This window comes from Anolis carolinensis, chromosome 2 (assembly GCF_035594765.1).
Source record: "Anolis carolinensis isolate JA03-04 chromosome 2, rAnoCar3.1.pri, whole genome shotgun sequence".
Classification (NCBI taxonomy): domain Eukaryota; kingdom Metazoa; phylum Chordata; class Lepidosauria; order Squamata; family Dactyloidae; genus Anolis; species Anolis carolinensis.
In genome coordinates, this window is record NC_085842.1 from 63,294,138 (window position 1) to 63,315,993 (window position 21,856).

At 43.1% G+C, this 21,856-nt stretch overlaps 1 protein-coding gene across 7 annotated transcripts in view; it reads right to left on the reverse strand.

The window, feature by feature from the left end:
* The window catches only part of plxna1 (plexin A1), a 389,627-nt gene that overhangs the window by 130,426 nt on the left and 237,345 nt on the right, over window positions 1-21,856 (reverse strand). For all 7 annotated transcript variants that reach the window (XM_062969812.1, XM_062969808.1, XM_062969807.1 and 4 more), the window contains exon 9: window positions 6,946-7,060. In XM_062969812.1, the coding sequence (XP_062825882.1) occupies window positions 6,946-7,060 (115 nt within the window). The remainder of the gene's footprint in view (window positions 1-6,945; window positions 7,061-21,856) is intronic.

The window sequence follows — 21,856 nt, forward strand, 5'->3', positions numbered from 1 at the left end:
TACATTTTGCTGACTGGCTTTTTGAGCCAAAGACCACTCATTCCTGCTACGTCACATGTTCAGTGTCTGCAGGGAGCTGTGTCTCATCCAGCAAAAATCCTGCCATGCTTAAAAAACAGGAAGCACCTGGTGCTTAGGAACTCTTTTCTAAAGAGTCTCATGATGTTGAACTGGAAATGGCTCTGATGCTGGCCAGGCTTTCCCCAGCTGTTCCCTTCTTTGGAACAGTCAATTCAAAGGATTAATGAGAACGCCCTTTACCCAGACTCAACATGCCTGTCATCTCGTTTGCCAGGCTTGCACATTCTGAACATGTTTCATTCAGGACACCATCAGGACTGAATTTTGGAAAAAGTTCCAAGTGCAGGGAGTGCCAGCATCTAGCTTGAAAAGCAAGTTGGCAACTCTAACAACTGTAGAGATGAAGAGGAGAATTGTGGGATTCCTCTCGGATATCCCCTATTTGAAAACCACCTCCGATGTGGCAAATCCCATCTGCTCTCCACATGTGAAGAAGCTGAAAAGATGGAATGCTCCAAAACTACACCAATTGGCAAAAGCAATGACTAAAAGTAGAATTTCTAGAAAGTGAAAACAAGCATGGAATATCCACTAAGTACAGATCAAGTTGGAAGCAGAGCAAGAGTGAGCATTGACCACAATTGTCAGAGGACTTCAAAACGTCATTTCACCAATCCATAGAATAATAGAGTTGGAAGAATCCACAAAGGCCATACAGTTCAACCCCATTCTGCCATGCAGGAACACACAATCAAAGCATTTGTGACGGAGAGCCATTCAGCCTCTGTTTAACGGCCTTCAAAGAAGAAGACTCCACCACACTTCAAGGCAGTGTATACAAACAAGATAGGTTCTTAAGTTCAGTTTGTTTGTAAGTCAGAATGGGTACATTTTTAAGTATTTCCAGCCAAATATATCTTGTTTAGGTATCTGTGTCCCTGTTCAGAAGATTTCGCCTCATTTTCTGTCCCAGTGAGAATTGGATTTTGAAAAAGTTGGCTTGTTATGGAAACAGATTGGTAAGAAAGCTTCAGTGGAGACCCCTTTTCCCCATGATAACTTTTCCAGCGGTGAATTTCCCTTCTAAGAGGTAGATTTCTCTCACTTCCTGTTGTCTCACCCCCATTCTTAAACTATGAATCATTTCTAAGTCTAGTGTTTGTAACTCAGGGACTGCCTATAATTACATTTGATAAGAAGAAAAATAAAGCACGGTCTTTTCAAGAGGTTGTACTGGTGATGGCAGCTAAATACTTTAGGGTCTTGGAAAGATTAATTGTACTTAATTTTTAAAGTAGCTTCCCAAGTTCTAGGATATGAGCAAACCAGAAGTAAACAAGTCGCACATTACATGTACAAAGGAACAAGATATTTCCTCCCTTAGGCTGTCACCACAAATTCCTGCTTTCCTACTGAAAGCACCCAACTGATTTATGTGACCGAAAAGGCAGGCCCTAGCTGACCCAACACACAGGCATATCTTCCAATTCTCAGTTTCCACAGATAGCAGAGGGAATCCATTTTCTATGTCTCCTAGCTCCCAATTATAGCGCAGGAGAAACAACAGTAAAGTAAAAGTAAAGAGCCTGTTTGGGCACTTTGCTAAAGGATATTTCACTACACCTCTCTGGCCAAAACCCACAAGGAACAGACAATTCGCAATTTATCCAGACCAAATTTTGTCTAAAATAGTTTTATGGATTAATTTTACATTATGTACATGGAGGAGTCATCTTGTCCCTCTAGCCTCTGCAAAATATAAGCACAACATACCATTAGTATGGGCCTCTTGTGAACATTCAGAGTTTCCACTTCATCATTTTGCTTCAAAAACATGTGGTGTGACTTGAAAACTAAGACCTGTTTGTCCAAGACTGAGCAACCCAGCCAACAAGGACAGCAGGTCCAGTGGTATTTTGTCTGCCCCGCTTTCTTCCGGACCTTGGAGCCACTGAGACTACAAAAAAGGGGAACAGTTTTCTAAACCTCATACAACGGGCTGATCAGAGGGTTGCCAAATCTGAACTGGACTCCCTTTCCGTTTTTAAGAGCTATTTGATCTGCAAACTTGAGTAGGTGATAAGATTTTGCACCATGCTGTGGAAAACTTCAGCTGCTGATTTCTGTAAATCAAACCTCTGATGGAAACACAGGAGCAGATCAAGCCATTCTGGGGGGAGGGGGGAATATCAGTGGGGAATCTAGTTGAGCATCTGCATATTGGAAATACAGAAGTTGTAGGTTTTTTACAGTATTACATTTCCCAAGGCCACTTGTTTATTCTTTCCTTTCCAGAAACAGATCTAGTTGAAACCTAGTAACTTCAGGTCCGCTGATGAGACCCCACACTCCTCCCTATTACATCCTAAGACATTAACCTGCAGAGAACATACATTAAAGAGACACAGTATCATCGCCCTCCCTCACCTCAATTTCACCCATCTTCTTTCTTGTTTTTGTAACATCTTGCCTGTTGGAGAGACCAGGGTGTCTTAAAGGTTTGGTAAGTCAAATAAATGTATACCTACAACATGGAATATAGCTACTGTTGCTTTTTCTGGTGCTGAGTTATCTGTAGAAACTTGAGCCATATGTGATATTACTGTTTCAGTAGAAACTTTAATCACTGCAAGTTCTGAATTTTGCTTGTATCTTAAGTGGAAGCAGCTAGACATTTTCATCCAATGTGGAATGTCTCCACTGAGTTCATGGTCACCGAATTAGCAATGGCACAAGCAATTGCAAAAGCATGTAGATACACATTCACTTGCATAATGTTGTCATTCAAAACACAAACTATATAGCACAATCAATGCATAACTCCACATGTGACGATTTAATCTATACAACCCGTCTTGTATCTTGATCTCAGTTTATAAACTCTTCCAAACTGGGGCTCACTTCTGCTGTTCCTACTGCTGCAGACACTCATGGACAATCAAGGCACAAATGCAATTTCTGCTTTCAAAAATTCAGATGCAGCAAGGTTCTTTAACTCCTAATACCCTTTTGAATCTTGCTCATCTGTTTCTTTCCATGTGAACAGGATCAGGCTTCAACCTTCTGTGAAAATTCACAGAATTTGACACACAATAAATAAATTCCTTTTTTCCTCTAACACAGTCAGCCTTTGCAAAAGCAATCGTGCTGCTGGTGGCTGGGTGCTGGATGAATAACTGCCAATCTCTGGTGGTTCCTTCCTGGAGGGCCCACACTCCTATGGATGATAAAGGGTGGAGTGGAGGGGAAGGGGGGAATTAATTGTTTGTTGCCAGAAGCTTGACCTCTTCAATGCTGAGCCAACGCTCATCAGCCTGGAGTGGCTGCAAGACAGGAATCACGGTGGGAAATGACACGGGGAGAGGGAAGTAAAAAAGATAGCTGGGGGCACCTTTGTTATGCCAGCACTCACAGCAAAAGATTAGAATGGGATTCATCTAATGCAACACAAGAGCTGTCAAGTTGGCCACAGTATTGTAGATCACAGCAGGAAACACTGAGGAACACATTGCCTTGTGTAATGTAGAAGTTCCATAGTACTTCTACAGGAGGGAACCCAAAACAAGAGTCAAACTCAAAGTCAGAAGAAACTGAATCTAATTATGCCCAAAGAGCACACTGCTTTCTACTTAAAGCCAGAAGAAACTGAAGTGGGCCAGGCAAAAGAGGAATACATGGTAATTATGAGGCTAGCCAGAATGTGTTCGGGGGCAGGGAGGCTCAAAATGAAGTTAAGTATGTGTGAGAGACTAAAACAGATATCTCTGTTCAAGAAGGAAGAAAAAAGATGACAGGGAGTGATGAAGCTTGTGTGTAAATAGGTTATTTCTTTTTAAACAATGCACCTAAACTCAGGTTTGCTCTCAGATTGATTAGCACAGAATGTGTGCTGATGAGTCCATGAGGGACATGGAGTCTAGATATGATTAGAGATGCTCCATTCTTGTGACTTCACTTCTTTGAAGACCAAGATCTATAATTCTAAGGAAGTTCTATGATTGAGGGCAGCTGACTCAACCTAATTTTTAAGAGGATGCTCAATGAAGTACTCTACCTATCAAAATAATAAATAGCAAATCCACAGAAAGCATCCAAAGAGGGACAATGCCTTTAATAGTTTAACTTCAGACCCATTCATTCCATACAAGCAATCTTATTTGTTCATGATAGCAAAAGCCAACATAACTAAAGGCAACCAAACTTACAGACCAAGAGTCTTATGGTGGTATGAACCTATACCTATGAATTTTTAAAGTACCTTTTATATTTAATTCTGTTTCAATGTTTATATATTTTTAGATTTTAAATTGTATTGAAATATTTTTAATGCAAGCTGCTTTGAGTCTCCCTTTGGAGAGAAAATAAATAGCCATCATCATTATATACTCATAGAGTATTTCAAAGCTCAAGTACTTTTCCATGCTGACAGGACTGAATAGCAAAATGCCTTTTCACATATGACAGCACGGTTTATAGTTTAGCTGAGGTGCTTTCTGAAGAGGCAGAGGGGTATTTTATGGTCAATTTGTCTTGGCATGGGCACTCATTTTCATAATACAAGTTAGACCCACATTTCCACTTTTCCTCAGTATTTCCTACAATATAAATTAGTTGTTATCCAGGAAACTCAACATCTGCAGGGGCATGTTTGCTATTTGTCACTGGTTCATCAAAACTCGGGGGTGATTATGAAAATAGCACATGCTACCCTAACTTTGATAACGTTAAAATATAAGAAACACAGTAAGAACCCCAAATAATCCCCTTCATCCCATTTTTAAAGATTCTACATTTATCTTTGGAACTACAAATGGAAGGTAGACTGAAAGGTCACATCATGTTAACTTCAGTTTTCAACTTCAACCCTTTGTCAATCTGTCCTCCATCCTCTGTTAGTCCCTTCTCTGCATGTTTTAGTGGAATCACAGCTTAATCACACCTTGACCTCCAGGTGAAACAGTTCTGGACATCACAGGTAACTTTGATCTGCACTCTCAAGAGACAGTTTCCATCATGACATATCTGTCCATAATTTTAGCTATAGCTTCTATTGGCGGGATGGGGAGAACCAGTAAAACAGCATGACTCAGACTTCCTCAACATCATATATTCCATACATGTTAGAACTACAACTCCCATCACTGGCCTGTTGGTCTGAATCTCAACTGGAGTGAACAAATTAAAGCAAGAGAAGATACATCAATGCTGACATCAACATTTGAGTTGGGATAGTTATAGAATAGCCATATAAATCGACTAGACTGGGCAGGTTTGGAACAACCATTCAAATTTAATGCAAGCAATCTAAAATATCTCCAAATACTCCTTGCGTTTTAAAAGTAAAAGAAGGCCAACGATTCTGAGAAAAATTATGTCCAATGTATAAATGCATAAAAGGAATAGAGCAAGAAAGGACAACATCTAGATGTCCAGGAGTCACATGCCCTCATGGACCTCAGAAGGCTGCAGCTGTCTCACTACTATTCCACCCCAGGAATCCCCAAATCCAGATTTTCATTACTACAAGAGATCAATTACATCCTTTAAGGTAGAACTGCACAACCTGGCATTTTGGACTTCTCAGTTCTCAGAATACCTGACCATTGGACAAAATGGCTATGACTTCTGGAAGTTGGAGTCCCAAACACCTGGAGGGCCATAGGTTGTGCAGGCCTGCTTTAGGAGAAAACATTTTGTCCACTTCACAATTATAGTCTGCAGACTGAAACAGCTTCAAGATGGTTCACTTCTGAAGGTCTGCTGGTTTGCCACTTAGAATCGATTATTCTTCTAACAATTCAGACTCGCTGATATAGAAAATAATACATTTTATGGAAAATATCAACATGTAAAGAAATACAGTGCATATATTATGTTCCTCCTTAAGGACACTACATGTTGTAAAATATATCTTGATGAATGCTTTGTGGGTCTCCCCTTGCTAGTCTATTGAAAAATCTGCCCATACTCACAATTGGAGAAACACGCTCCAAACAATGAAGCAGAAAAAGAGTTAATGGCATGCTTAAAGACTGAAATGATAAAGCTCAGACAAAGAGAAGAAGGGTAGACCCTAGTGAGTGGAATAGTGGCCTATTTGTAATCAGCATTCTGGCCTACAGGCATTTTTCTTAATGGCCTGTGCAGTAACTGTGTATTAGAGTAAGACAGAGGCACAAAAGAATAAGGAAGAAAAATCCTCTAGGTACAGAAAGGTTTCTCTTCACTGTTAGCCAGAGCATCACATCACACAAAGGAACCACAAACCTGGCACTAATCTAGAAAGCATAGTACTTGCTTGAGCTTCTGGGTCAAATTTAGGAAAGCTTTGGGATGCTATCCTCAGCACACCTCTTTGGCAGTGAATTTCATTGAAAACAAAAGCACTTGTTTTCACAAGAACTGAGGTGACAGACAAAGAAGCTATGAGACATGTGAACAGAATACCAAAGATGAATCTAAGATGTCCTTCCTGTACTTGGAAGTAATTCTTTCTTAATCTGTTAGTAAACAGAATAAACAACTGTTAGTTTTCTTCTTCTGCAACAAAGTACTCTGAACCTGTCAACATCCTTCCCAACACCACCATTTTTATTACCATTGTTCCTCAACTAAAAATCTCTCAGCGTTTCCTAATATGTACTTCTTTCCACACCAGTTGTAACTTTCTTTTGGATATATTTTTCTCTCCCCCCAACCCCCCCCCCCCCCCCACACACACACACACACACTATGACGCCCAGAACATAAGCCAAAACTTATATATAAAATGGCCAGTGCTAAGCAGGTCATTTGTATTTGAAGTTTCTAGAGAAATACAGGATATTTTTGTTTATAACATATGAATGAGTTTTGAAGAGAAGAAACAAAAGATAAAAGAGAAGATCTTTAAATGGCGTGCTAAAAGAAGACTTAGTTGCTTACCTCAGACATGTTGACACGCCCTTCCTGGAAGGAACAGTCAGCTGCATTGTGAGTACAAATGTGACGATATTTACACCAGTGGCAAGGGAAGGACCCATTCACACAGGACAGGCAGCTGCAAGAGAAAAGGGATAAAACAGTATGATAATTTTCTATACATCACATCTTTCCTTTTGAGCGTGGGGTGGGGTGGGGGATGAAGTAGAATCCCAAAATACCTTATACAAAACCCTAAAAGAGTCTTGGAGCGAGGACTTACAAGCATGTGGATAAGGCAACAAATATTGACAGAAAAACTGTCCAGCACAAGATGGCTACAAAAGCAACATGTCCCTTGGGATCACAACAAGGAATGTAGAGAAATGCCACAGATGGTTGTCCCCTAATTTGTCATTCATGTTATTCCCTTCAAAACTGTGTCCTTAACATCATGCTAGAGAAACTAAGGTCACTATTGAATTAAAAAATGTGATCACTATGGGATTGAGACAATGCCTGCATAAACAGATCTTGACAATCGTCATAGTTTAATATACACAATCCCTAATCTCTGTGCCAATTGCTTTCTCCTCTTCCCACATTCAGTCATATAATGCATTCCGGGTGGTAGGACCCCTCCCTCAAACTTGGCAAAAATTGGGATATTTTTTCTCCATCCATGGGCATGTGGATCGAATCACAGACTTCGTGGGCTTTATTTTTGGCTTTATCAAAGGTGGTTTTAATGAATAGAAGGCAAAACAAGAAGCCTCTACTTCAGGGGATAAAGTCTTTTGAGTTATAACGCAGAATCATTCATAGGAAAATTATACCATTACCAAAAGTATGGATCAGGGTAACATTTCAGGTAATGTCTTTCATCTGATTATGCAGCAACATACTGAAGTGCTTTCTTTTACATTATCTTCTGCCCACTCAAATTGTCCACTTCTGCATACAAGGCAGCTGCTTTGACTCTGATAACATGGTTTAAATCCATGTATTTTTACAAGAACATAGTTTTCTTCTCTCCCTTTTTAATTGTATATTTCTCACTTTTCTCGGTTCTCCCTTTGAAATCACATCCCTATTTCTTCTGGTCCTTCTGAGCATCTATTAGCAAGGGTTGTGCTTTGAAGTGTGCAATCAGTGTTTGAAGGCTGGCAGCATGGTCTGTAGTAACTCCCATGTGAGTTGAGACACAGACTGAAAACAATTTAATCCTCTGCTCTCCAATGCGAAGAGAAACAGAGGCTCTGTTTCTCCTTATAGGCTTAGTTGCTCATTTGTTCCACTTGGCTCTGTTTTGCTTACACTGGGGAGAAGAGGAATCAGAACTTTTTTGTCCCCCAAGTTGGGCTGGGAAATCAAACTGGAGCAAAAACAGGGGGAAATGCTTCTTCTTTTTTGTTTCGAAGGAAACAACATTCTTTTCCTAATGGTCAGGGTACCAGATTTTGCTGCTAAATCACAAATATCAAAAATATTTGCTTCAAAAATAATCCCAGCCTCTAAAATGCATTCGTACATGAGAACACAATTATACTGGCATAACCAAAATACTGAGTTTTGGCCTTTACTCTAAATGCATTCTGTTTTCAACTGTCATCTATTCAGAAAAAAACCATTATGGAGTTTAGAATGTAGAGAATATGAGGAAAGAGAAGAGAAGGAGGCAGATCAGCTGAGAAAGCCAAGCAAGAAGTTTTCAACTGGAAAAACAATTCAGAGGAAGAGCTATATTCCACTCCCTCTTCTCTTTTCAATGTTATCAACCTAAAAAGATCAGGAAACAATCACCTGTTGAGATTGGTGGTGAGAAATGCAAGGTGTCAAGCCAGTCTCATGAAAAAGTAATTCGGGAGCTATTTCTCCTGACTGCAACTTGCAGTTGAGGCTACAACTAATGCATTTCTCCTCGAACCAATTTATAGTGGTGCAATCAAGATGAGTTGGGATCTCCACTGCACATACAGCAAAGCAGTTCAAAATAAACACAGTCTGGTTTGGTGAAGCATGTCACATTCACTTATCCAATCAAAATATAAGTTGTTTTGTTTCTTCCACTGTAAAATCCATTGCATAGTCCCTTATCTCTTAGTGATACACAAAGAACCTGACAAGAGTTCTTCATTTCAGCAGTAAAATACTACCTATTGTGTAATGAGGAAAAACATAACCCCGGATCTTCTTCCAGTGTCACCAAAAAACACTAACTAAATAGGCCTTAAGGCTCATATGAACTACCTCGGATATCTTAATTTTTTCATATCAATAGATAATTATTAGAAGAGTGGAATTGTGATTGTTTGAGTGGTTGCTGACATCATAAGGTTCTCCTTTAGTGATATCAGTGGACTTTGTCCTGTTGAATACCATCACTGAAACTCTACATTTTATCAAGGAAAAGCAGTAGCAAAACAGTCATCTCAGAGTATGAATAACTCATCCATCAAGAATTCAGCTTTGCATCTATAGTTGTATGATCCTTTTGGATAAGTGCCCAGTGCAAAAATGAAATCAGAATCGTTTCTTCTTCTGGAGAATCCCACAACAGCTAACAACTGAATAATTCAGTTTATCTGGGTGTAACAGAGATACATGCATAGATTCTGGGTTTTTCTTCACTCTATCATTGTATGTGCATGGGTAGAGGTAGACTGAATGCAATCATAATCATATTGTGATTGAGATGATAACCATGTGAAAATACATCATTCCAACATCAAGACTTTTTTTGTCTTTTAATCAAAGAAATTGAATAATTCTAGGGAAGAAAGTGGATAAATCCTACCACCAAAAAAAGTGGTTGACTGTTTCATATACTGAGGTAATTAGACTTCACGGTTACTTTCCTGTCTTTGAAATGAACACAGGAAACTCTTGTCTGTGGGAGCTATCTCATTAAAGAGTCAGTCTTGTGCAAATATCACCACTGCACCAATTAATAGCTGACTCTTCTTCAGAAAGTTTCTCCTTCATATTTTTTCAACAAACACTAAGACTGGGAACACAGCATGTCTCTCCTCAGTTGGAAAACCCAACAAGTATGGGCTTGGTTAATCATCTCAAATGAATCAAATGAGATTCTTTCCTTTTGTTAGGGCAAAGATTTTCTGCTTCTGCTAAAAGGATGAGATTGTTGTGACCATGGATTGGATTTAACAGCAAGTTTAAGGGTAGATCCCCAATGTCCATACGTCAATGCCATCTCCTTACGTGCCTATGACAGCTTGTTTAGCAGCATGAAACCATCTGTTCTGTCTTTCCTATCCTAGTGTAAGCATTATTTGCTCTCTTTATTTCCGAACTGAATGTCATTCTTGATGATTGAAGCAAATAATTTTCTTCTCACAATACAGCAAACTTTGAAGAAGAAATATATACCTCTGAATAAATTAGTTTATGTCAAACTAAGCTGAGACCTAATTTTGGTATAAAGCAAAACACAATTATTCCTTCAAGATACCCAAATCAGCTCATTCAAATGGATTTCTTACAACTACTTATCTTTCTATATTTCTGATTACACAAGAACAGAAACTAATCAATCTGATCCTGAATCAGGAAAAAGGTACCTGTTTTTTTGTTGATAAGAAAAGGATAAACTGAAATATTATTTTGCATTTCAAACCACAAAATGGTGTTTTGAAATCCCTAATCACTTTGTCTCTTTAGAGCAGGGGTCCCCAAACTAAGGCCCTATGTTTGGGCCCTCCAAGGTCATTTACCCACCACCCACACTAAATGGTACTTAGCATTGCCCTAGGTCTGAAACAACTTGAAGGCACACAACAACAATCCTAATTACCTAATCAAAAGCAGCCCACATTCCCCACTGAAATACTGGTAAGTTTATGTTGGTTAAAATTGTTCTTCATCTTAAATATTGTATTGTTCTTTCATTTTATTGCACTACAAATAAGATATGTGCAGTGTGCATCATTTTTTCAAGCAATGGTCCGACCCCCTGCCCAATAGTCTGAGGAACCATGAACTGGCCCTCTGCTTTAAAAGTTTGTGGACCCCTGCTTAGTGAGCTACCTAGACAACAAATTTTCATTTTTACTTTCCCCCTACAATTTCTATTATATTTAAAATATTCTATAATAAATAATAATGGCAAAATCACCATTAGTGTTTCAGCGTTTGTATCTATTATTATTATTACTATTATCATCTTTATTTATACCCTGCTCCACATGGGGACTCAAGGCAGCTAACAATCCCACACTAGACAAGTTTCAAAATTAAAAAAAAACAATTGAAGAGTAACAGTGTAGTAAAAACAGAATTAAAATAAAATATTTACACCCAATTAGAACTGATTTAATTTCTTTGAATCCCATCATCATTACATGGGTTTCACAACATTGGAAATCAACCTCTACAAATCTTGAGTGTTCCAAAACAACTATGATTCACCCTCACACTAGCTCAAGAGAAAATTTATATGATTTGGCATTCATCCAGGCATCAATTATTTATCTGGAAGAAGCGCTATAAAAATCACCTAAACTCCCAAAGCAATATGGGAGATTTTGTAAAGTGGAGGGCATGATGCCATCTAGTGGGAATCAGCTGTAAAAATATGGGGAAAGTTTGAAGTTTGCAAAGTTCTCATGTTGGAAAAATAAGTTTCCAATAATTTTCCAAAAGGAATACATATTTCTGCATATAATGTAGAAAGCAGTTACAATATTTAAATTCTGCCTCTGTATTCTAAAAGGCTTTAAATGTAAAGCAGTGTCTCTGTAATGTCTCTTCTAGGGAGGAAGAATGAAATTGTTAACGCGTAAGATGAGTATGAACATTTTAACTCCTGTGTTGTTTCAAATGAGGTTTTGTTCATCTTGTATTCATAGCTGTGTTATGCACTTAACTGTTATAATAGCTAAAGATCTTTAGTGCCACTTCAAAACTTATTTGGAAGTGAAAAGCAACTCATAAATTTAATAGGGAAATGAAAATACCAATAATGGTAGAAGAATGGTCTCCCAAGATTCCCGAACAGTTCATCCTGTGTACAAAACTGCAACAACTGACCAGGGGTACAAGAATGTGAAAGCATGCAGGAGGCTAAAGGAGCTGCTCTGATGATGGATACTGTTCTTTCGATGGGTTGGCCAAACAATGTTTCAATGTATCTTTACAAATGTGAGCAGAATATGCTTCTAAGACCTACTTAAGAAAGGTGAACAGTGGGTTGTTTAGTGTGATTTTATTTACATGCAAAGAACTTTGAAGAACATAGCATCGCTCTGGAAGACCTAGAAAATGCCTAGAGAAGTGTTCTCCCTAGGCCTCCAGAATGACTGTATGGTCAACATCCATTGGATGTTTTACCAGAAGTTGACTACAGAATTGCACTGGGAGACTAGAGGGAACACTTTTCTAGGTGTTTCTTTAGATAGCCCAAGTCAGCCAGAAGCTCAGGATAATATTCATTTCAGGTAAGAAAAACAAAGTTCCGTATCACATGAAAATCCTGGAACTGATCCCTTGTGTAATATGCTAACCTCCTGTACTTTAATCAAAACAGGCCGTGGGATGTTTGCTTCTTAAATATATTTCAGTCCCTCTGGATTCTATCTACTCTGTTCAACTCTTTTTTGTGCCATGTGGGTTACTTGAATAAAGCATTATGCTGGTTACATAACCTTCTCTGGCTTGCAGAAGGTTTTTTGACCCACTAACCTCAATTACACAATTGGCATACAAGAACCACCAGTATCCAAGCATATTGCAATTACTATTGCTTGGCTCTTTACTTGACAGCTGAGTTCCTCTTTCCTCTGACATCCAGTTACCTTTTGCTTTCCTCTGCAGATCCTCCATAAACTAATTTATGACAAAATTAAAAGTAAGGGGATGTCAGTAGGAAAATAACAGCAACATGCATTAAAAGGAATACCTTGTCATAGGAGTTAACTTATTTTAAAGACTCAGAAAACTAGAATAGATCACAAGGAGTGAAACACATCATTCTAGAAATTCCTGTCCCAAAAGAAAGAACTCCACAGGGCAGAATCCAGGAGTCAGTCTGTCAGAGGAAAGAACAATTCAGATGCAAACACACCAGACCACTACAGCATTGACACCATTCAAAGAGACATCCGTATTTGTAGTTTATGTACATACAATGAGATGAAAAACGGTATTATATGTACGGTAATATCAAAACCTGTGTCTTGGATCTATAAATTGTAATGATATGTACTATGTTGTGTTTTTCAGATTTTCTGACTAGAAACTGGAAGTAGGTAGTATCTTGTCTCTAAAACCGACATAATGGTTTTGCCCTTCTAACTCCCACCCTCCATCCACATCAAGTTGACATTTCATGATGTTAAACAAACCTGTCAAGACCCAGGCTGCAGAGCACCAATAACCATGCGCAGAGACCAGAATCTATCTAATATCTTTATTAAAGAAATATATAAAGTCAATAAAAACAAGTGAAGAGTATAGTTCAGAATCAGACCTTTCAGATGAGGTCAAATATAGTCCAGGAAAATAATGTCCAATATAAGATATTAGAGTTCAAAGTTATAATCCACTTGACCGAAACACACACTTTGCCAAGCAAAGTGTGGGGAAATGACAGGATCTCTAAAGTCCAAGGTAGCTTGACAACAAGGCTGAAAAATAGGCTTGAATCTTGGCTTGATCAAACTTGAAACAAGGCAAACATGAAACAAGAACTGAGTCCATAGAAGTCCGTGAAACAAGGCAAGGCTGGAATCTTGATCCGTGAAACAAGGCTAGGTTGAAAACTTGATCCGTAAAACAGGGAACTGGGGTACGAAGTCTACACACGATCTCTCTCCTCAAGCTGAACAAATTGACTCCGCAAGGTTCCCCTTGCGGCAAAACCCCTATATAGAGTCTTTTTTTCCCGCCAATAGAACACTTTCCCTGGAGAACAAGAAGTGAAACCCAAACTGTGTCCAGATGCATGACTCCTTAGAATTTCCCAAGGGAAGCAGACCTAATCAGCTAATTGTCTGGCAGCGATTCTGAGGCTCCGGCGATTAGCCTCCCTCGCCCCTCTATCTCTATTATAATTGTCCTTTCGGGAAAACGGGGGAGAATTCTGCCCAAGGCTTGTTTGGACAGGTTGCTTACCTGTAACCATGTTTCTTCGAGTGTACTCTGTGAATTCACACTAATGGAGAGGCTGCGCCTGCGCAGGTTCCAACGGAAACTCTTCCCAAGCTGAAGTTTAAATTTTGGCGGTAGCCACGCCCCTCCGTCCCCGGAGGGCATATAAGGCAGCCCTCGGCGCCCGCTCCCCAGTTCCTACGCCGCTAAGGCAACGAGGAAGGAAGAGGGTTTGCCAGAGGGGAAGGAAGGGCGGGCTTGTGTGAATTCACAGAGTACACTCGAAGAAACATGGTTACAGGTAAGCAACCTGTCCTTTTTCTTCGTGTACTCTGTGAATGCACACTAATGGAGACTAGCAAGCTTAGGTCTCGGAGGCGGGCTAAGCAAACCCTGACAACGAGATAATGTCCAAACATATGTTTATTAAACATCAATAACATGGTCCGAAGGACCCATTGAAGTATTGCATGAACACACGCATGACACCGAGAGCAACCCGGTAAGGCATGATATAAACAATTTAAGAAAACATGTGCAAGTAAGGCGCATCATTCTCCAAAGGAGGAAGGCAGTGGCAAATAAGGCACAATTTGTCAGAGATAACAGTGCAAACATGTACTGAACAGGAAATTGACAAAAGGATGGCATGAAAAAACATCCACAAAATAGGAATATATGAAGGAACCTTTCAGGACAAGCAGGATGACAAAACTGCCCTAGCAAAGGCTGAATCCTTTAAGGTTTTCTGGTCTACCCTATAGTGAGACACAAACGTAAGTGGGTTGGACCAGATCGCTGCCCTGCAAATAGAGTCAAGGGGGATGCCCCTTAGGAAGGCAGTCGACGTGGAGAGGCCTCTCGTCGAACGTGGGCGGACCGACGGAGGGGGTGGGCGTTTGGCCAGTTCGTAGGCCAATTCAATAGCCTGAGCAATCCAATGAGACAGTCTCTGTGAAGAAATAGGATTGCCCAGTTTATCTGGAGCATGGGCCACAAAAAGTTTTGGGGTCTTTCGAATGTCCTTAGTACGGCCCCGATAGAAAAGGAGTGCCCTGCGCACATCAAGGAGGTGCAGTCTCCGTTCAAGGGGAGACGAGGGGTCTGGAAAGAAGGCGGGGAGGACAATGTCCTGGTTAAGGTGAAAAGCTGAGACCACCTTAGGAAGGAAGGTGATGTCCGGGCGGAGAACGGCACGGTCATGATGAAAACGGAGGTAAGGTTCATCAACCCGAAGGGCTGCCAGTTCCGAGGGTCTGCGCGCTGAAGTTATGGCCACCAGGAAGGCAACTTTCCAAGAAAGGAGACGTAGGTCGGTCGAGGCCAAAGGCTCGAAAGGGGAGGTAGTGAGCTGGGAAAGCACGAGCTCGAGGTTCCACCCCGGAGTAGGAGGCTGAGACGGGGGGCAGATGTTATTGTATCCTTTTAAGAAGGTTTTGACAAGGTGATCAGAGAACAACGACGGTCTACCATGTTGTTGAAAACACCAGGATAGGGCGGCCAAGTAAGATTTCATAGAAGCAAGAGAAAGTTTTTGGTCTGCCAGAGACATAAGAAAGTCTAGCACTATCGGTACCGAGGTTGGGAAGGCAACAATTCCTCGGGAGCGAAGAAAGGAGCGGAAGCGAGAAACTTTATAAGTGTAAGATCTGGTTGTAGCCGGCTTGTGAGCTGCGCGGAGGACCTCCTGTAGGTTCTGCGGGAGGGAGGTCAGGCGAGAATTCTCCAAGCAGTGAGATGTAGAGAGGGGAGATCCGGGTGCAGGATCTGGCCGTTCTCCCTGGACAAGAGGTGCGGGAGGAGAGGCAGGGTGACGAAGGTCGCTCTGGAGAGATGAAGAAGAGCCGGGAACCAAGGTTGGCGAGGCCATGCTGGAGCTATCAGGATCGCCGACGTCGGTATCGACCGGAGTTTCTGTAGGACCTTTGGTATGAGAGGAAAAGGCGGAAAGAGGTAGATCGGTTCCGCTGACCAGTCCAGAAGGAAGGCATCCCCCAGGCAGCCTGGAAAGGAGGACGGGGGAAGTCTCGCCCCGTACCGAGGCAACTGTGCGTTCTGGGGAGAAGCGAAGAGGTCCAGAGTGGGAAAACCCCATTTGTGAAAGAGAGAAAGAAGAGTCTCGGGATCGAGCATCCACTCGTGGGAGGAGGTCGTCATTCTGCTGAGGGCATCCGCTAAATTGTTCTGGATCCCGGGAAGGTGAATCGCCGAGACTTGAATGTTGCGGGCTATACACCAATACCACAGCTGGGAGGAGAGAAGCATCAGCTTCCTTGAACCCGTGCCGCCCTGCTTGTTGATGTAGGAGACTGCTACTGTGTTGTCTGATTGGACGAGGACAGATTTTTGGGAGATCAGGCGGGAGAAGGCTTTCAGAGCCTTGAAGATGGCAAGAAGTTCCAGAAAGTTTATGTGATTGGCCTTCTCGGAAGGAGACCAGAGGCCTTGAACAGTGAGACCGCTCATGTGGGCTCCCCAGCCGAAATTGGATGAGTCCGTGGTTATAGTGGTCGAGGGAGGAGTCGGGTGAAACGGAAGACCCTTGCAGACGTTGGAGAGGGACTTCCACCAGAGAAGCGACCGACGAACGTGGGGTGGGATGGAGAGAAACCTCGAGTTGAGGTGGCGAAAAGGCTTGAAAACGTCTATAAACCATCTTTGCAGAGTCCGGAGATGGAGCCTGGCAAACGGGGTTGTGAGGACTGTGGAGGCCATGTGGCCCAGCAATACCTGGATGGACCGAGCCCAAACCCTCCGGTGGGTCTCGCAAAAGGAGATTTGTTGACGAAGGGCTAGGAACCTGTCGAGCGGGAGAGAGACAGTCCGAGAGATTGAGTCGAACAGGGCACCGATGAAGCGGATTTTGTTCGACGGAGTGAGGTGAGATTTGTCGGGGTTTAGCTGGAGACCGAGAGATTCTAGAAGGGAGAGGGTGTAGTCGACGTGACGTCGGAGGAGGGCAGGGTCGGATTCGACCAGTAGCCAGTCGTCTAGATAAGGGAAGACTGTGATCCCCTGGAGCCGGAGGTGGGCGGCCACGACAGCGACGACTTTGGTAAAGACCCTTGGGGCCGTAGAGAGGCCAAAGGGTAAAGCGGTAAACTGGTAGGTTTGGTCGAGAACTTTGAAAGAGAGGAAGCGCCTGTGGGTTTCTCGGATCGCTACGTGGAAATACGCGTCTCGTAGGTCTATAGACACGAAGTAGTCCCCGCGTTGAAGCATCGGGAGGATGGAGGCGATGGAGACCATCCTGAACTTGGTTGGACGTATGAAGGCATTGAGCATGCGTAAGTCCAGAATTGGGCGGAGGCCCCCACCCCTCTTCGGGACCGTGAAGTATCTGGAGAAGAAGCTTTGAGGATCCTGTATCGATGGAGAAGGCCGAATAGCCCCTTTGGCGAGGAGGGCGTTGACCTCTGCGAGAATTTCTCGAGAAGGGTTGGAGAGAAGAACCTGTCCCGTGGGTGGGAGCTCCTCGAACTCTAAGGCATAGCCTTCTTGGACAATTTTGAGGACCCAGGCATCTGAAGTGATAGATTTCCACCGGTGAAAGAAGGGAGCCAGGCGGTCTAAAAAGAGACCATGAGGTTGATTTGGTGGAGGAGAGGGGTGCGGAGGAATGAGAACTGCATCGGTACCGTAGAAAGAGTCTCTGGAGAGAGAGATGGCGTCAGGAACGCCGGTGGGGTTGACCAGCGGTGGGAGTGGTACGACCGCGTTGTCTTTGCGGCTGAACAGCGCGTCGAGGCTGTTGGCGGTTCTGGTTGTTCGGTACTGAGGGACGCCTGAAGGATTGATGGCGGTAAGAGGGAGGCGGGAAACGCCGAAAACGCTGAGGAAACCACTTGGTGCGGTGGGTTTGGGGTTGGTCACCGCATTTAGTGGCCAGAACTTTAAAGTCATGGTTGGTTTTGAGCTTGTCGTCAGTACCGGAGTTGAAGAGGCCCATGGCGTCGAAGGGGAGGTCTTCGATGACTTGCCTGGAGGAGGAGGACAAACCGGACGACCTCAGCCAGGCGTGGCGACGAATGGCAATGGCATGGGCGATCATCTTGCCGGCCGTATCACCTGTATGCTTAGCCATCTGAATTTGATGATGCGCCAGCGAGTCAGCCTCTTGTTGGAGGGTGGACAGAACCGACCGGTCTTCGTCAGACAACTTCGCGAAGAAGGGCTGTGCTTTTTCCCAAATGATCTGCTGGTAGGCCCCCATACAAGCCCCATAGTTCGCCATTCTACAAAGTAGAAGGGCCCCGGAATAGAGCTTTCGACCGACCGCGTCAAATCTCTTGCCCTCTCTATCTGCAGGGGTAGTGGATTCACGACCGGAGGTTTGAGAAGCCTTAACGACCATGGAATTTGGGTCGGGATGGTGTTTAAGCCATTCTAAGGTGTCGTCATCTGTACGATACCAAGATTCGATTCTCTTCGAGGTAGGAGGAATCGAGGAAGGAGTCTTCCAAGATGATTGGATGACATCTAGAAGGTAAGGCAAAAACGGTAACAACGTGGCTGGAGGGGCTTGGGCTTGGACCCGTTTGAAAACCGGGTCAGACACCGCCTTGGAAGTTTGTTTGATTTCCAGACCCAGGGCATCAGCCATTCTAATCATTTGTTCAGAGAAAGCCCGAATGTTGTCGGTAGGCGAAGGAGGGTCCACCTCATAAGCATCATGGGGAGGAGAGAGATCGAGGCCTAGAGATACCACCGAGGCCGAGAGAGCGGAATCAGGGCGATCGACATCAATCTCATCATCCTCAGCCCCTTGAGGGGACTGAGGAGGAGATGACAACACAGTCTCTGGTGGGGGCAAAGCCTCAAGAGCAGGAGCAATCTGTGGCCGAGTTTCCTTTGAGGCCGAGGCCTGGGCCGCTCGAGCCAGACGAGTGGTTTGTCTACCCCGCTCCGGTGTCGAGGTCGGGGGGAAAAGCTGTTGTCGAGACGGGCGATGTGAGACCGCAGGTCGAGGAGACGGCACCCTGACCACTGTCTGAGTGGAGTGGTGGGGTGAGTCCTGTAACTCGCCATCAGAAAGTTGGTGAGGAGAAGGTTGACGAGGCCGCTGAGCGGGAGCGATGGGAGAGGACCTTCTAGAAGAAGTCGCGGAAGAAGGGACGTCCATCTTGGAGGAAGTAGAGGAGGAAGAACGTTGGGTCGCCCTCTTCTTTGCAAGCGGTTGTTTTGATGGAACCCTCATGGATTTACCCGGTGTGGGAGGGACCATTGCTGAGTCGGATTGGGTCCGACGAGCTTCTTCATGAGCCCTTTTAAAGGCGATCTTCATCGCAGAGGTCGACGGAGGGGACCCGAGATGGGATCGAACCGAGGACACGGAGGCCACCGAGCTCGATGTCGAGGAAGGGCCGACCCGACCGGAACGAGTCGACATAGTAGCCGTGGTGAGTGTGCACGGCGGTTTGGCGGCTTTAGCCGTTTTGGAGGCTCTGGACGCCCTGGACGAGACCGAGGGAGCTTTAGCTGTCGGAGCCGACATCGATCTCGGGTTGAGCGACGGCTTCGTGCCCGAAGTCGACGGAACGGGCTCAGGGGCAAGCGATTTTTTGTAGAGCGCCGCTCTAAGCCTCGCGGCTCTATTCTTCCTAGGCTGAGCCGTCAGGGCTAGGCAGAAACGGCAGGTACCGACGACATGTGCCTCCCCGAGGCAGAAGAGGCACTTGGCGTGGCCGTCGGAATCAGGAATTTTAGCGGCACACTGAGTGCAGCGCTTAAAGCGAGTCGTAGACATGAGAGTCCGAAGTGAACCTTGCGGCGGAAAAAAAGGAACTGGGGAGCGGGCGCCGAGGGCTGCCTTATATGCCCTCCGGGGACGGAGGGGCGTGGCTACCGCCAAAATTTAAACTTCAGCTTGGGAAGAGTTTCCGTTGGAACCTGCGCAGGCGCAGCCTCTCCATTAGTGTGCATTCACAGAGTACACGAAGAAAAAGGTTAACTTCCTGAGGACAAACATCCTCCAGGTGGCGAGGCTCCGATTCAAGCTGAACCGGTGGAAATCCCAAATTTTCCTCCTCATCAGCCACAATAGCACTAGGAACGGGACTACAAGGCCCATGAGACATCACACTACCATACTACAGCCCTCCTATAATATCTTGTCTAACTGTAAACAGTTTTTAGAACTGATGTTAGTTACAACTTGCACATGGGTTAATATCTGACTGCCATACAAGGAGGCTGGGAATAAATTCAACTAAAATCTGCGAGCTGACCTAATACACAACAGTAACTTTATCTTCCTAGATATCTTTGGGATATTTTTCAGCATATGTCACTTTTGCTATCTGCTTTACAGCACTAAATTTTAAATGAATTCTAAGGAACTGTTTCTGGACCATCTAATCTTAAATGCATTTCTTCCTTCACGTTTACCCTTCTGCTCAGCAATTTGGGTCTTGTTGCAGTGCCTATTCAAACAGCTTCTGCAAATTTCTATTCTCCTAAAAGCACATCCCCATGTCATTATCTGTATTCTAGTTATGATGCTACAACACACAAATGAGAGCATTGCCAATCTTCTTCTCCATGATTACCTTGCAGTGAGAAAAAAGCAACCAAACTAGATATCAGTACTCAACTTGTAGTTGTCCCAATCAGTCAGACAAGAAGGCTGAGAGAGATTAAGCTGGGACAAACAACTCTGATTTTAGTTAAAGAAATGTCTGTATTTTACTCAGTCTGGTACTACCCAATATATTGGTGACAAATCCTTGAAATAGTTTAAAATCATATTAACAAAAAGCTATCCATCATTATTGAAAGTAAATGTCATCTTTGCTACATTCTTTTTTGGTATTAAACTAAAACCAAAACAGCCTCAAAAATCATACAGTTTAACCAAGTCATAGCTAATTATGCTAGGAATGAAATCAGTGAAATTTGGTAGAGAAATATGTGAATCTCAGTAAGTTCAACAGGGCTTACACCATACTATAAAAAACAACCACATGGCTTTGTAGCATAAGATAGTATGAGTATGACAAACATTGACAAGTGAACAATATAGCAGCCTACCACTTCACAACTGTCCCTTCTGTGAACACATCTGCCAATGATGCAGAGCATTTCGATGTCAAGGGAAACAGCTTACTGTTTACACTGCCATTTGGACAAGGCTCTAATTCAACAGCCAACTGTGAGTATCACTTCACTCACTGTAGAATATGTAGAAAACCACCACTACCTTTCCATGCACACTGCCTCCTGTATTTAATATCCTTATGATCTGAAAAACAATCCCTTTCCTTATCTCCTGCTTTACAAACCAAGAGTTCATTGAAGGAGAGCAAGAGCAAACCACACATCCAGAGGGAAGGAATACACTGGGAGAAGACTAAACACAGAGAGATAGGAGTAAATAGAGGAGGAAGAAGAGGAAAGATTAAGAAGGCTATGAAAGCTATCTTGGAAGAAAGAATGAGGACACAAGAAAATTAAAAAAAATGTGTGAGGGGGATAGTATGAGTATTTTACATAAGCAATTTCATTTCTGTCATAATGGGTGTTACAAAGACTGTGGAAAGGCGTAAAGGGTAGATTCCTTGCCAGAAGCAACACATTTCTATACAAACCAAGTCAGAAGGAAAGAAAGATAGAGCATAAATTCAGTGAGGAAAGGGGCAAGTACTATTGAAAGCATCTGTCGACAAACTCCACACTGGAAAAGAAAATGACACGCACTTCCCATACTGATGGAAATAGTATCCGCATGTTGGCTCTGGTTTTTGAGAATTCCTGGACCAACTTTCTTGACTATATCTCTGCTGTTATACTTAGTGTGGAACCGTAAAAAGAGAATTTACAATAATGCATT